Genomic DNA, 17329 nt, shown 5'->3' on the forward strand with positions numbered 1-17329 from the left:
AGACAAAGTAGGTTGCAAAACTGCCAACAGAAGTTACTGGAAGGATCTCTTGAAGGCAGCTATGGGTATGGCATCTGATTTTGCAGACTGGCACAAATGTATCATTCCAAGTCCGTGATTAAGTACCAACCACCATCAAAGCTTTTGATATGTGATTCAAAATACAAGCATGGAGATGTCTCGTTTCATAGTTCTAGTACAAACCCTGATTATCTATTAAGTTAGTGATAGCTACCTGTTTTACATCATTGTGATAAGTTCCATAGACTTTACAATATACCTTATACAGTATACAAACAATAAACTATTCAAGTTTAGGTGGATTATCTAAGCAAATACTTTGAAAATATCTTTTCAAGGGCCAGATAAGATGCTTACCAGAGAAATTACAGGATGATGAAACAGAAACTATGAGTCTGGAATACAAAACCTTAAGAGGAAGAAAGTGGGTAGGTTTTATTGTCCATCAGTGTTTATTATTTCCCTGTGCTCAAGAAACAGTAAAGAACTGTGTCAATGATGATGAATCCATTTAAAAATGGCATCATCCTTGTTCTTTCTTTCCAAGAAATTTTTCCCTTAGTTGCCTGTTGGTTGTCTTCCCCCCAATGCCTTAGTTTTTATGACAGGACATGCATTATTGTTTTCATCTACATAACAGCAGGACTTGGTAAAGATCGCAGCAGATGCTGGTTGCAGTATCACCCCTAGTACCAGCTGTTTCTGTATTTCCTCACAGGTGGTGGTCTTCCACACGGCTGACAGTTGAATCCCGTTCAAAAAGCATGACTAAGGCTGCAGTAGGTATAAAGCCAAGTTTCCTCTTGGATTCTCTTCTTCCTCTTGCTGTGCCTGATGTGGCTGGCAGAGTTATGCCATTGTGGAACAGAGATTGCTGGAAATAAATTCTTCTTAAGCAGACAGGCTTTTGTTCAGTTTTGACTCCAGGCTCCCAGCCCAAAGTCTTGAGCAATCTGCACTGAGAAAGCTCTGTGCGTCTGTGGTAAGGCTCTTTTTTAGAGGCTTCTAGTCTGAGCCAATTCGTAGCAAAGAGAACCATTTTCTGAAAGACTGTTCTGGGCAGAAGATCTTCATTATCAGCCTTGACCTAGCACATTCTATGAGATTTCCATCAAATTAGGCTTTGGATTTAGATGCAGATAAGCCCATTCTTTGGTTTCTATACCTGTATTTATGTGAACTAGTTGCAGAACAAATCAGGGAGGCACACTGTATTCTTGTACCTCTTGCCTGTTAATTAATTCTTCACATTTTTTCTATACAAGTGGGTGAAAGAAATGCTGCGTGCACATATTTTTTTCTTTCTGAAAAAGGAATACAAGATTCAACAGCTTATTTTCTGTAACAGCCACAACTTCATTCATCATGTGAAATCCAAGGTTGCTCTGTGCTCTAAAATAGTCAGCACATTACTTGTCTTCTTGTGAGCAAATAATTTTGTGGGTTTTCCTGCTCCTTTCCCATTTCTCATTACTACTTCCAGAAGATGGTGTCTGTAATGTTTTTGCACAACTCTACAAACTGAGGCACTTTTTAGAACCAAGATTTTTTGGACACACTCATATCAGCATAATGGTTGTGAAACATTTTGCGTAACTGTTCGAAGAACATCTCTCTCTCATTTTCTTAGTGACAATGGCAGACAACCCCTCCAGTCTATCAGTAGTTAGAAGTCATCACCTGTCACCCAAATTCTGAGCATTTCTATCCAGTCTTTACCTGTCAGCTATTTTTGATGAATGCTTTGATGAATCATATAAAAATTGTATGAGCCTGATTTCTGCTGCAGTATGCACTTTACAGATCCTTCACTTCTTTTGCAAGCTAAAAACAGAAGAATGAGGACTATAAAGAGTTCTGATGTTTCTTCATCTGCTTGTAAGTCCTAAATGCACATTCATGTGTCTGTATCCTGTTCTGCAGAATGGCAAGGCAATTTTACAATGGCCGTGAGCTCCTTTTATGTTCTGAAAGAATGCCTGTATGTATCAGTATGTCAAACATCTTAAATGCAATAAAGCATACAAAATAAATGAGAAAAGCCACAAAACAAATCCCAGCTGATTCAAAGCATATCTGATTATTTTTCTTTCCAAGATATCAATAACACTGTTGCTGTATTGGCTTTGTCTAAGATGAAATGTGGAAACTCGCTTTGGATTGCAATACTGAAGATACTCAAGATACTAATGCTTATCTGGTATATTTTAATATTCAGTTATTGTGTGCTTTTACACAGGATTAAGACAGATGGTTTTTGAATCAATAGACTACACTTGGGTAGCCACATAGTGTACCAGATTGGTATACTTATTCACTCACCTGAAATTCTGTATTGCTTCCCTTGGGGAAATATTAAGAGTAGCATATCTATTAGAGAGCCAGTCATGCTAAAAGCTTTATTTGTTCAATTGACTGCTGCTTAAAAGCTTGTAATTACAGCATGACAGACAGTAACAGACCAACGTATTCATTTCTCACTGCATAACTACGTCCTGAGCACGAATAGCTGGGATTACTATGAATGGAGAAGAACCATTTAGGTATGTAACAGAAAAGAAAAATATAAAGAATTATTTTTGCATAAAGGTGCTCTTAGCCCTTTAAAACCTGTTCATTCCTTATGAAGCCACAGTATTTTTTAAAATGCTTGAACTGAAACAGTTTCTGGAGAGATAATTACATCTTTTATTAGACCAACTACATACAGTTGTAAAGAGTGGACTGTTTTTATTAGTTGTTGCCATGGTTTAACCCCAGCAAGTAACCACTTGCTCACTTCCCCAACACCCTCCCCATTGGGACTGGGGAGAGAACTGGAAGATTAAAAGTGAGAAAACTCGTGGGTTGAGATAAAGGCAGTTTAACAGGTAAATCAAGGGCCGCACACGCAAGCAGAGCAGAACAAGGAATACTTTCAACACTTCCCATGGTCAGGCAGGTGTTCAGCCGTCTCTAGGACAGCAGGGCTCCATCACAGTGACTTGAGAAGACAAACACCATCACTCCCAATGTTCCCCTTTCCTTCCTCTTCCCCAGCTTTCTGTGCTGAGCCTGATGCCATATGGTGTGGGATATCTCGTTGGTAAGTTGGGGTCAGCTGTCCTGGCTGTGTCCCCCCCAATTCCCTGCGCACCCTCCCTGTGCACTCCTTGCTGGTGGAGTGAGAGGCAGAAAAGGCCTTGGCTCTGTGTAAGCACTGCTCATTAGTTAAGAAAACCGTATCCTCAACAGCTTCCAGAACAAATCCAAAACATTGCCCCCTACCTGCTACTGTGAAGAAAATTAACTCTACCCCAGCCAAAGCCAGCCTCAGTGTTTCATAGCATATTGTGAGTACCTTAAATCTGAGTGGATGAAGGTGCATATATGAAAGTGTAAGTTTCTCTTCATTAGATAAGTGTAAGAATGTTATCACAATTCAGCCACAACTAGGAGAAAAAGCGAAACAAAATAAATCATAAGGTGAGCCACTGCGAGGAGTGCTGTGGGAAGGATGTCTGAATTCTTCAGATTCTTCACTTAATATTTGCCCAGGGCACATTTCGGGATTCCTATCTCCTTCAGTGCAGCCAACCTTTCATTGTCGGTCTCTTTCTGAGGTTTTTCAGTCCTTCCCCAGATCTCTCCCCTTCACACAGGCCACTGAAGTCCACATTCAGTGGACTGTGTGAAGTCTCAGCCAGAGAACAGGCAGAAACCAGCCTTTCACATATCCTGAGCCCTCTAAGTCCTAAAGAAATTGAATTATCGAGGATGGTCCCTACTGCCTCACCCGAGCAGTACATGCTGTGTAACAGGGCTGGTGCAGGTACCTGTCCCTGGAGAGGACTGGGAGCTGGGAACGTAGATCAGAGATTAACTCCTGCCCACTGCTGAGAGCAGGCCATGTTTGCCACAGATGTCATTTACCACGGGCCAACTTTCCTTCCTCTCCCATGGAACAGCTTTTGCAGCTCACTGCTCAGGACATAGGTGCTTGTAAGCCTCCCTGCTGGAGATCTCTGTATGTTACATATAGGGAGCCCTTGTGCCTAAAGTGACGTGGCTTTCACTGCCTGACTGATGCATAAGCCTTGGGTGTTGTAACACCTTCCATTGAGCTACACCTACATTATGCATGCTTGAGATTGTAACTTTATTTTTTTTTCTTTTTTTTTAGCTTTCCAATGTCCATTTATCACGGAATTGAGAGAGCCAATTTGAAAGTAAGAAGTAAGAAAAGGTGAGAAAAAACAGGATATATTTTCAACAAAAGCTCCGAAGTGCAAAGTAAAGTTGTGACCAAGAGCTCCCTCTTGTGTGCCACAGGAAGAGCAGAAGGTAGGAAACCAAGGGAAAGAGAAGGTGAAGGTGAAGGTGAAGGGAAGATGAAGGGGAAGGGAAGGGAAGGGAAGGGAAGGGAAGGGAAGGGAAGGGAAGGGAAGGGAAGGGAAGGGAAGGGAAGGGAAGGGAAGGGAAGGGAAGGGAAGGGAAGGGAAGGGAAGGGAAGGGAAGGGAAGGGAAGGGAAGGGAAGGGAAGGGAAGGGAAGGGAAGGGAAGGGAAGGGACCCCACAGAACTGACATGCTGAAACAAATGGTTATCCATTTGAAATTCTCACTTACAAATACAGCTTTTAAAAAAGTTGAAAATCAAAGTACTATGTTTCCATGAATACAGATTGACAAATCCGTCTTGTCAATAAAACTTGAGTCTCTGCAAGGATGCATGTGGGATATTTCAGACAGTACAAGGGTCAGAACTTTTCCAATAATCTCCTTTCTTGCGATTCCATGATGGCCAACTCCTTGTACTGGCAGCTCTCAAAGCTCTCAACCTCTTCCTTTGTGATTCTGTACATGTGGAAATACACTAAATGCTTTATTTTGGGAGCAGCTAAACTTGGTTTTCATCTAAAACATTTATGTAAATGCATTATCTTGGGGTGTCCTGTCTTGATGTGTTTTGGAATTTATGTAATCAACTGTCACAAGCACAGACAGTAGTTCACTGAATTTTTAGGCACAAACAAGCTCATTTCTTCTTCACTGCAGTTTTGAAAACATGAGAACAGAGGTTAGAAAATCACTGAACCTTAAAGGAAAGGATAAATTCAAGCAGTTTTAAGGTCTGGTGATTTTTTCCTTCACAGCATGACTTTGCACAAATCACACTGAACTGGGATGAAACTGTTAGTGGTTAGTATACTTGACTGCCCTTTGAGTGTTTTGCAGCTGCCAAAGTTGTTCCAGGCTGCTTCTTCAAGTATGAAGGACAATGAAAAGGGAGATTAATTTCTATTATAACATGACTGGCTTATTTTAATCTATTAAACTGAGCACTGTACTGGCAAGTAAGCAGGAATTAATATCTGGATATTGAGGTCTATTATTTAGATAAAATCTGTCAAAGCAAGCCCAAAGCAAAGACTTTTAAAACTGAGGTGCTTGAACTGCTGAAGGTTTACCATGTTGGGTGAGTTTGAGTAACAAGATAAAGCAATGCACGCTATGCATGTTTTTTCTCAAGCCAGAACTATACCAAAAAGCATCTCTAACTGTTCTTACCCTAATTAAATAGATTGTCCAGTAGGAAAGAAAACATCTTCATACGACTCCCTCTAAAGTATATTTATTGAACTTATTCTGAGTTTAACATTAAAATATTATTTGTGCAGCAAGACAACAAAGACAACATGTGGAATTTTATTATTTCACAAACACGATGGTCACACATGGAGATAGAACAACAGGAACTGGGAAGAATCTGGTAACAGTAACAGCAGCACCAGCAACCTGGAAAACCATCAACCTAATTTTTTTATTCCTCGTAAAGATTACCAATCATTAACTGGCTAACTCATGGAAAATTATAATGAAATCAACAAGTACAAAGGCATATGTAATGTTGTTCTACAATAAGAAGGCTCAGATGCTTAGTGTTACAAATTAACACATAGTTCCATATATGATTTCGGGAATTAGACATCACTGTGACTGGCGTGTTTAGGAACTGAGCAAATCAAGCCAGTTTCAAGCTTCAGAAGAAGTACCGTTGTTCATGAACAGTTCATGTTGCTAATAGTTCTTAATTACTATAAATCATTATCACTACATATACAAAACAATTAGTTCTTAAGAAATCTATCCAAGATGAACTGCAAGCATACACCATTGTGGAGCTAATGCTATGTAGCCAGGGATGATGTCTGCACTCCTTGGGGGTCCTTAGTCACCAAGGCCAACATGACTGGGCTTAAAAGCTCCTTGCGGGCAGTTTGCCTTCTTTCCTCTTCATTCAGTTGATGTTTTATACTCTGTGTCCCTGATCCAAAAGAAAATAAAGTGATCTCATCTGCTCTTGATGACTTATTTAGGGGATCAGGAAATGTTCTGTGCTTTGTTTATTCTGCAGGTGTCACCAGACACATTTCTTGCCTGCTTTGCGGGATTGTCTTGGTTTTATGATGCATCTCTCCCCTTCCATTTTATTTGGCTGGTTATTTGGTGGCAGGTTACCAGTTCTCATTTTTCAGGTAATTTCTTGATTTTGCCTTTTTAGTGAGGCTTAAAGAAAGCAGCTGGAAAGCATAAACTAGGAAAAACGTTAATCTGTACAGGATCACTTAAACTGCTGTGAAAAATCATGGACTGAGTCTTCCTGAAATGCATTTCTTGCCACATGAAGGAGAAGATGATTGAGAACACTGCATAGGTATACAGGTCGTACAAGCCTGTGGTCACTGGTTTAAGCAAAATGGTTGAAGCTGCCTCGTGTGGCACAGATCTGTAATCTGCTTTTGAGCTACTTCAACTATTAGCCAGCACTTAACTGCCATCTGAAATAAACCCAGTGTTTGAATGAAAACAGCAAAGGTCTGAGGGTTAACTGTAGGTGGGTAACATGGGGTGGGTACTTGGTAAAGCGTCTGCCATCTCACGTTAATCCACACCTGCAAAACTATCAGAGCCTTCAACGGATGAGTTTTGGGTACCTCTGTCCTGTACAATTCAGAGTCCTCAGGTGCCCAGGGTTCTTATGCAGCACTGTGAATCAAATTCACAGGGTCCACAAGCCAACTCAAGCTGAGGCTGAAGGACTGAAGCCACATTCCTGGGCGGTGCTGCTTTTGGCACTTCATGCAGTTACGTCTTTTCAGGGGAGTGAAACGGGAGGCCAGGCCTACCCCTTGACACGTTCATTCTGCGTGGGAGACGGGAGCCGAGCTTCCTTTTTCCTACTCGGCCTGATTTACCCCGGAACTTAAAATGAATATACGGATGGAGGTTACCGTTGTTTCCTCTTTGGAATCTGCTCTACTTTGTAAAAATAACTATTTACTGGGGGAGAACTTAAAGCCAGCATTCCCGCAGTCAGCGTGAGCAGAGTGATGAATTTTGATCTCTGGAGCGACGAATCTTTAACGACCTGTGAAGCAGAACTCTCCAGATTCGATCCTGCGCATTCAATTCCTGTAAGGCACAGAGCACTGCGGTTGCCTCTTACTTGTGTGCGGGCTATTCCGGCTCCAGATCCCGCCTCTCGGGACCCAACGGGCACCCGGCCCTCCCGCCGGCGGGGGGCGCGCCACGACCGCCCCGCACGCCCCTCTGCAGCCCCTCCCGTGGAGCGGCGGGGGGGCTCACCCGGAAACGGTCCCGGAGCGCGAGTGGTTCCGGGAGCAGCGCCTGCTCGCTCGGCAGCTCCGCCGCGCCACGCCGCCGCTTGCCGCCGGGCCGCATTTTGCCCCGGCTCGCTCCGCGTTCCCCGCTTTCCTCTCCCCGCGCCGGCGATGCTGCTGTGGGGCTCCCGGGCCGCGGGGCCGCGGGCCCGCCTGCCGCTCTTGTTTCTGTTAGCGCTGGCGGCCTGCGCGGCGCGGGCCTCCGAGATCACGTTCGAGCTGCCCGACAATGCCAAGCAGTGCTTCTACGAGGAGATCGCCCAGGGCACCAAGTGCACCCTCGAGTTCCAGGTAGCCGGGCGGCAGGGGCCGCCGTCCCCGGGAAGCGCCGCCCCGCCCCGCGCCGCGCTGGCGGGGCCGGGCCCGGACCCGGACCGGAGCCTCTCGGCTTCCCCGTTCGTGCGGTGCTCGGGTGCGCTGTGGCGGGGAGAGGGGCCTGCACGGCGGCAGCAGGTGGAGCCGGCGCAGCAAACGCTGCCCGCTGCCGTGTGCGCCGCGGCGGGGCGAGAGCGGCGGTCAGAGCGCGGGCCCTCCAAACCGGGCAGCCGTACCCCCGACCGCGGTCTTGCGGGGTCCCGTGTGAGCAGCGTGCCTAGAGCATACCTGGCCAACAGCATGCCGCGGAGTCACAGAGTCATAGAAAGGTTTTGGTTAGAAAGGATCTTAAAGCTCATCTAGTTCCAACCGCCTGCCATGGGCACGACACCTTCCACTAGACCAGGCTGCTCCAAGCCCTGTCCAGCCTGGCCTTGAGCACTGCCAGAGGTGGGGCAGCCACAGCTTCTCTGGGCAACCTGTGCCAGTGCCTCACCACCCTCACAGTAAAGAACTTCTTCCTTATATCTAATTTAAATTTTCTCTCTTTCATTTTAAAGCCATTCCCCCTTGTCCTCATGAGGTTTGGGACTGGCTAAAAAAAAAAAGCAAAATCCAAAAGACAAAAAAGGGAAGGGAAGCTGGGGCAGGAAATGGAGCCTGGGACTGCTCCAGATAGGAAGGTACAAGGAAGCTGTGTACAGAATTTCACTCTTTGGATGGAGAAGAAGCACACAGAATGTTCTTGACTAAAAAAAAAACCCCAAAACAAAACCCAACCTTTTTATCCCCTTTATCCTCGAATACCCCAGTACCCATCCACCCCACAGCATGTGCTATATGTGTATCATTTCCTTGTGGGTTGTGAAGCATTTGCCTGATGAGCACGGTACATAAGGAGCTAATGCTTCTCATTTCAGAGTATGGTTCAAACTGGGGTCTCATAGCAAACAGTAAGATAGGTATGCAGTACCAGCAAAATGTCGCAGGCATAAAGCAAGGCAGGAGTCTAACACAAAATAAAACGTGGACAGCCCTTCCAGCCCAAACCGTTCTGTGATGTGAACCAACATCTTGTTGAAGACTGTGGTTAGCATGCACGTACTAAGTGATGCTGGGCAGGTTTTTCTGACTTTTTTTCAGCCTCTTAACAGTTTGAACATGCAGCCATCACGATAGAGCATACTGTTCAGCTTCAAGAATTATCAAGCAAACAGCTCTGACAATTTTGGTGCCTTTGAGTGTACCAGCAGGGTTGGAACCTTTCAGTCTGTCACTTCAGCTGATGATCTCACTGACAGTACAGCAGCAGCATGAGAGGAAAATTGTTCTTGATGCTGGGAATCACAGTTATCTTTGGGGGCTTTTGAAAGAACTGTGTACTTTTTATGGTCCAACTTTTCTAGTTGAAGTCCTGTGGGGTTTTTTCTTTCCCAGCTGCACTCCTGTCTTTAGTATCTTGGGGAATGTTTATGCCAAGTATCTGTTTTTGTTACTCTGTCCTACATGTTCTAAGATACTATTTTCTCCACACAAATGGTTCTTGCCCCTGCCTATTACTTTCATAAAGTCTTTTCTGTGTAGTGCTTTCACCCCTGTTTTTAAGTGGATATCACCGGAGTTTGCTGGACAGATAAGCCTGCGGTTGTCACAGCAGACATAATAAGAACAGGAGTAGCCTTGTCTGGGTTTGACCAGCTGCTGGTAGACTGAAGTGCTCTGTGCTCATCCTTTGGCAGAGAGGAGGCTCAAGCAACCTCTGTAAGAAGGAATTTTAGGGTAACTTTAAAGCTCTGGCAAATCTTTACCATGTGTAAGTAAACTGGCCCTTTTGGGATGCCTGATATAACCAAATGTGAGTGACTTTCATGATTGGTAAAAAGCACACCCCTGTCAAATTTGAGATCAAACTTCAAAAATGATCCATATTTTCATTGTAGAAGATCTTATTTTTGCTTTTCCTTCCAACCAGGTAAGCATTTCTGTTTGAAAAACCTAGCTAGATGCAGACATCCAGGGAGAGACATCTAGAGATCCAGACACCTTTTTTTTTTTTCTCTCTCTTTGTATCCTGTTTTGGATACAAAGCACATTTTTGGAAGGACTATGAAGATACTGCTTGCCAACTGAGTATTTTTAAAACTTCCTGTTTGCAGAGCAGCTACTGCTCAGATCTCTTGTTATTTCAGTTGTACCATTAACGTTACAATTTTAGTAACTTGATACTTAAATAAACTGATGTGAGTTTAAATAATGCTATGTGAACTAAAGTGCAGATACTCAGACAGTAAAATATTTCAGTGATTTCTGCACACATATAAAAGGGACATACCTTTAGCTATAAGTCTCTCAAGTCCTTCAGCATGCTTTATCTGAAAAGCAAAAAGTGTGGATCAAGGATTAAGTGGAAAACTGGCAGCCCAGGAGTCATCAGAATGTGAGTTATGAATACCTAACGTAGTGATTAGTCCTTCTGTAGAGGTGGGATATGTAGCCTACAGAAGAACATGCTGTAGAGCAACAATAATCAAGGCCTGAAAAAACCTTGAGACAATCAAGTGAAGTTTGGAGTCACTTGTAGGTGTTATCCGGATGTGCTGTTTTGGGAAGAACTGCTGTGGCTATCTGGGCAGGAGGGAGGCAGCAGAACATTGCTCCATTCACCTGCACAGGAAGACTGGCAGGTTGAAATACCTGTCCTACTGGTTGAACACCATTCCTGCGCCCTAAAGCAGCTTGAGCTAATAGTAGGGTAGTTACACTCTTGACCATGCAGAAAGGAACTGTCTTACTGCACATTAGCAATATTCAGCCAGCTGAACCAATTCCATTGAGGACTTGTGGATACAGCAAGCGGTTTATTTGTTACAGTGATGTGTTTACTGCCCCATCAAGTTACATCTGCTGTAGCCTTTGCTGTTGTAGAATTATTTATAACAAAGTAATTAAAGTTGCTTGTGTAAACAGTTTGGAAATAGGTTGACATAACATGCTGAACCTAAAGTGTTTTGAATTATGTTCTGTGTGTCTTATGTAAGAAAATAATTTTGCAAGCTTGCTTTGAAAGATTTTCAAATTAATGCATTATATTTTAAAACATGTAAGGCAAAAAATTTTGCAGTGCCAGTTGACAAATCATACTTCGAAGAAATGTATAAATGTGCGCTTTGTTAAAAAGACTATTTCTTGGTTTTTGTTTCCAGGTGATCACTGGAGGTCATTATGATGTTGACTGTCGGTTGGAAGATCCTGATGGCATTGTGTTGTACAAAGAGATGAAGAAACAATATGATAGCTTCACATTTACTGCATCCAGAAATGGAACGTATAAGTTCTGCTTCAGCAACGAATTCTCTACTTTCACACACAAAACTGTGTACTTTGATTTCCAGGTTGGAGAAGATCCACCACTGTTTCCTAGTGAGAACAGAGTAACTGCACTTACCCAGGTAAAACTGTTAAGTTTGACTGCAGCTATTAGGTGGAGGCAATGGTTTGGGGTTTTTTCAAGTTCAGCTGCATTAGATACCTATATCACTTTTGAAAATCGGTGGATTGGAGCTTCTAAAGTAATCTGAATAACTACAAATAAGCTTTCTTTCTGAAGATAAGATTTATGGGACGCGTATGTGTTCCATAAGAGCTGAGAAGGAAGCACCAAGTGCTTAAGAGAAAATTAGGGTAGAAACTTAAACTCTAGGCCACCTCCTTTTTTTTTAAATCTATTTTAAGGTAACTTCCATTTATTGCCATGGTTGTGTGCTTCTTGAAGTGTAGATTTCACAAATCTCAGTGCATCAGGGTTTTAAAAGTTTCCAAACTTTGGAGAAAATTTGAGAATTGCTTTTATATTTAAAATAGTAGAGTGTTTCAGGAGGGGGACTTAAGCTGACCTCTCATGTAACTGGCATTTTTAAAATTGAGATATAGCAAAATAAACAAAATCAGCCATATTTAGCTGGCTTGTATATATTTGTTCTTTATAAGACACTATGTATGAAGCAAGTATCTTAGACTTGTTCAGACACCTGTCTTGAAAGTCATCAACTTGAAAAGATGGTAAGGCACAGATACAAGTAACTGAAAGTGGTCCTATCAGGTGTTAAACATTTCTTTTTATAATAGTTTGTGATATTTGATCTTCAGGAAATACTGGTTTTTAGCCATAAGACAGAAAAAATAATTGTGACTAGAAATTAAGTGTTTTGAAGATCTATCGGTTAATCTCTTGGTGATCAAAACACAATGAGAAGTACTGACTTGTACTTACTGAAGATAAACTGAAAGTAGAAGTGTGTGTGAAAAATGATCTAGGGCTTGGAAAGCTGGTAATACTTTTTATGAAAAATAACAAGTTGGGTAATTTCTTAAGTATTTGTGTGTGATTATGTTATGAAGCATTTGGGAACACTGAAAGGTAACAGAATTGTCCTTTCTTTAATCACTTTTTGTGTACATGACTAAGGAGTGTCTCTTGCCAAAACATGTTGAGTTCAGGAACATAAATTTTAGGATGTGGTATAACTCAAGTGAGAATTAGAGTTATGCAGTGAAGAATGGCATACTTACGAAACGCAGGAGCATTTAATACATACTATGTGTCTTAAAAGCAGCTGCTAGCTTTCGTGGTATTTCCTGTGGAATTAACTGGGGGGGATCACTGACATTTTTCGGAAGTGTTTCTGATGTTCATTTGAGCCCAAATATACATGAATATAAGATTTGTTTAATTCTAAGAGCCTATTAGTCATTGCTTTTTATTAGATCTGCAGTTATGCACACTTCTATATTTAAGTCTGTCGCATTCCTGTGTATAGAGTTTGATCAATGCAAGTTAAATTTTACTGCATTTACAGTATTTCAGTCTGACAATGGAGTGAGTTAATCCCTAGCTTGCAAAGTTACATGAATCCTAATTTTAAAGAACAAACCACAAAACTTCACAGAAAGAGCACTAGAAGGGTTCTTAATTCTGTGGTGTGTATTTGTTTGTTTTTCTAGATGGAGTCTGCGTGTGTTTCAATTCATGAAGCTTTGAAGTCTGTCATCGATTATCAGACTCACTTCCGCTTGAGGGAAGCGCAGGGCCGCAGCAGAGCAGAGGATTTAAACACAAGGGTGGCCTACTGGTCAATAGGGGAAGCAATCATTCTTCTTGTCGTTAGTGTTGGGCAGGTATTTCTCCTCAAAAGCTTCTTCTCAGATAAAAGAACCACAACAACCCGTGTTGGATCATAACTGGTAGTGGTAATGCTTCAGGTCATTGTGTGCTACTTATCTGTTGAAATTAACAGTTCTCCAATTAATTGTAGGTACAAAGGATCTGAATATATGCAGCATTGAAATGCGTCTACTCCTCATCCCTTAAAAATCACAAGACAGACCCAAAAAGATAATGAAAGGGACACATGATTTGAAATATTTTTCGCCACTTAAGTGTATTCTGATTCCTGTATTAAATACCTGGCAGTGACCACCCTCACAAGTTTGATTTTTACCAGTAAGATGAGCCATCTGGAGTATAACACTTTAAAATAACCCAGCAGTCTAGTATCTGATCTGAGAGACAATATATATGAAAATTCTGCTTTATTTTAATCTTCAGGCTGATTGTATTGGATTATACAAAAGCAAATGTGATGAACTGTAGTGCACTGTTTTGATTTGCTGTTAGAAAAAATAATCCAGTGGTACCCCTTGCTTATTTGTAAAATTGTTGCAAGCTTGACACTTCATCATGGTGCAAATTCTCCATGAGCCTGCTAACTCCATCTTCAAAACTTGCTAAATTGTATACTTGCGTATGTTTGCTTAAACATGCGTTCTTCTATATTAGAACAAGTTCATTAAAATGTTTGTTTTACTAAATTATAAACTGAGACTACTCAGGAAATCCACTTCCTGTATTCAAAAATCTGAATCTCCAAGTTTATTTAAAAACATGCGGTAAAATAGGGAATCTTGTAACTTTGTCACTGAAACTGTACAGTTTCTGTACTGAGACATGCTGCTGCTGCTTTTTGGATTTTAATGCCATAAGTAGCTTGGTTTGGTAAGCAGCACAGCACCAGCACTGGACGAGGTTATATTATGTGTTAGGCACATATAAAGCTTTTCACTAAATTGTTTTCTTATTAAAAGGCCAATTTGATATTGATACTGCATTGCACAAGTGCTGTAAATTTTACTTTCCTGTGTGTGGTGCACTGATACATGATGGCCTTGTGTATCTATTTGGCACTCTTTTTTGCTAGTGGTCAGGAAATGTTTTAAATGTTTCAGGTTATCTTTTTCGTAGTTATAGTTGCCTTGTTTCCACTGCTCATGTCTTCAGTAGCTTATGTACTGTAAAGTCTTGTTTTATTTGGATGTGGAAGGTAGTAGATGCATGTACATATGAGTAGCTTGAATTGAGCTGGTCATAACAAGGCTAAACTCCTTCAAATGGCTCTGGAGGATTAAGAAGACCAGCCAACTCTTAAGTGCACACAAACTAAACAAAGGCCAAAAAAATTTGTCATACATTACTGGCTAAATCAAAAGATGCTTCTTAAACAAGTTTTCAGCAACCCAAGAAAAGATGCTAAACCCTTATCAATTGCCTGTATTGTTTCTAGTAAAAATGTGGAATTACATGTACAGGTGACACTTGAGCAGTCTGAGAATTGATCTAAGATGACTTGAGTTTAAAATCTTGTGATGGCTGAAAAAAATAAACAAAAGGGCACCTACTCTCTATTGTGAACCGAATGACTGCTCTTTTGGAAGTGAGAAAAAACTCAAACAGCTCAAAAATTACTTAAAGGTCCTGGGGGTATTAAAAAGCTTAATGTATGTAAAATGCAGGATTGTATGTAATGTCTTCCTATCCTGTACTGAATTCTAAATACTGCAGTCCTATTTTGGGATGCAAGCTTCCCAGAAATAGTTAGGCTTACAAAGATCAAAAAACTAAAAAATCAGTGCTTTCTTCTCACGATACAAATCTGTGCCTGCACGCACTATTCTTGATTGTACCTATATGCTTTATTCCTGTTTCAGCAGCTGATATTCAGTACTTTTTGTGTTGCATTGCACACAATAATGAAGCAAGTGGTGCATTTTGAGTGCAAGTGTTGGCTGAAAATATGATATAATTTTGATAGTGTCCACTGTTATCTTCTGGAGTTTGAATATCACTTGTGTAGCTTTAATCACAACAAAATCATTTGTTTTAAAGATTGAAACATGTTGGGTTTTTTCCCACTGAGTTCTGTCAGAATTGGTAAACGGGGGTATAACAGATAACGGTTGGACATCACATACACGTCTTCTTTCATAATGTTTGAATGTGTAAAGTGGGACCGTTCAGCGTAAAATTACTCCCACTGCAGAAGTTTAGTGGACTCTTGGCTTTTGGATTGAAGTTAGTTAGGTGTCCGAACCAATCCTCTGATACCCTGCTGCAGAAGATGCAGCAATAGCTTAAAAATGCCTTTATATTTGTGTTATTAAAAACATGGCACAAATACACGTTTAAACATAGCTGTATATAGTTTTTAAAATAAGTGACTGAATAGGATATAGTAAAACACATGCTAACATGCAGTGGGTGAAGAAATGCATTGTGACTTTTGTTTAAAGCTGTACCTTTTTAATATATGAAGAGAATAGTTTGGTTAATGGTGTGATGCACAAGTAAGCAGCCTGCATTAAAGGGGATATAACTATTTCTTAATTGCTAAAGGCCCTGGGTTTCAGCTACTCCTTGGATGTTTTATGTTTACAGAACTTCTTTTCATGTCCTGTAATGTCATTTCTTTAGTTCGGAGGTAAAAAAAAAAAAAAAAGTTTAGTTTGAGTAAGACAAAAAGCAGACCCTGTGAATATTATATGGGAAAATAAAAATTAATATATGAATGTGGTCTGATTGTTTTGTTTGCATGTGGGAGTGGGAGCATTATTCTTAAAAAAAGCTTGAAGATTTGAGTAGTCAACTTGTATTTTAACACATTACAGCGAACCTACCACCTGGCACTTAATCATTACTTCTGTTGCTTCTGTCGTACATCACAAAGTATGCTGGCTCACTGCTGTTCATAATTGGCTGTGCTTTCAGGTTACTGGGAGAACTCTACTTTCAGCAACATAGCATGGTTACTGCCCCTTTGCTTAGCACGTTAGCAGCTCAGGCAGTAATACTCAGAAATCTGTTCCTATTGAAGTGGAATTCAGAGTATTTGACTACAGATGCCAGGACTGATTTGGGACCTACTGCATGTTTTCATGTTAATTCTGGGGATATAAAGTTAATATGGGGTGCACTAGAAAGGTGCGTCCAATTAGCGCTGTCTAATAATGAGATGTAAACTTGAAATGTAATGTAGTAACTAAATGTGTGATTGGAGATATTTTATGTTGTGTAGCTTGTTGCTGAATCTTAGCACATACCAGTGAAGTTTTTAAAAACGGATAGAGTGGGCATCATTGCTTTCTGTGGGCATGTTCCAAATTGCTTTTTCTGCCTGTTTGTTTCCCCTGTGTCCGTTGCTGTACATTCAGAAATTTTCAAGAATATTTACCGTACTTGGATTAAAAAGAGCTTTTGTCTAGAAGCATGGGTAAGTTCTCCTCATTCAGTGTTGTGTTAACTGTTATGGTCAAGTAGTTGTCTAGGGGCTTTTTAGGTGCTTGGCACCCAGAATTTGTAAGTAGCTTAAGATGAGTTGTGGTCTAAAGCACTTCTCCACTGAAAGCTCATAATTTTACAAAAAAAAAGACAGACAATTACTGAAACACATTTTTAAAGCCTGGCCCTGCAATTCAGCGGCAAGTTTCTAAGGGATTCCCACTGACCAACTCCTTGAACAGCTGGAATTTTGCCTTCCTAAAATTCAGGGTCCTGACTTGTACTCTTCGCCTGTCCCTCAGCACTGCAAACTCTGCCAGTGCATGATCACTGCAGCCCTGGCTGCTTCCAATCTTGCGACTCTGAGCAGCTCACTTGCATTGGTGACCATCAGGTCCAGTATCGCATCCCCTCGGTAGGGCTGTCTATTACATGGCTTAAGAACTTGCCCTCAATGCACTCTAGGAGTTTCCTGGTTTGTCTACAACTTACCATGCTACATGTCCAGCAGATGTTGGGGTGGCTGAAGTCCGCCAGCAGGATGAGAGTGGTGACAATGACTCCTGCAGCTGAAGTAAGAAGGCTTCATCAATAGGCTCCCCTTGGTTGGGAGGCCCGTGGTAAACACCAGCCCTTTGTTGCCTCAGTTGCTAATTCTTACTCAGAAGCTTTCAACCTGCCTGTGGCTATTCTTCAGAGACAGCTCTTCACAATCTATTAATC

At 41.4% G+C, this 17329-nt stretch overlaps 1 protein-coding gene across 1 annotated transcript; it reads left to right on the forward strand.

Moving 5' to 3' along the window:
* The first annotated feature begins 7654 nt into the window (after positions 1-7654).
* LOC115600699 (transmembrane emp24 domain-containing protein 7) lies at positions 7655-16592 on the forward strand. The gene is made up of 3 exons (XM_030469961.1): positions 7655-7974; positions 11202-11447; positions 13000-16592. The coding sequence occupies exons 1-3, from the start codon at positions 7795-7797 to the stop codon at positions 13234-13236; spliced, it is 663 nt and encodes a 220-aa protein (XP_030325821.1). The 5' UTR covers positions 7655-7794; the 3' UTR covers positions 13237-16592.
* Positions 16593-17329: the final 737 nt, after the last annotated feature.

This window comes from Strigops habroptila, chromosome Z, assembly GCF_004027225.2.
Source record: "Strigops habroptila isolate Jane chromosome Z, bStrHab1.2.pri, whole genome shotgun sequence".
Taxonomy (NCBI): Eukaryota; Metazoa; Chordata; class Aves; order Psittaciformes; family Psittacidae; genus Strigops; species Strigops habroptila.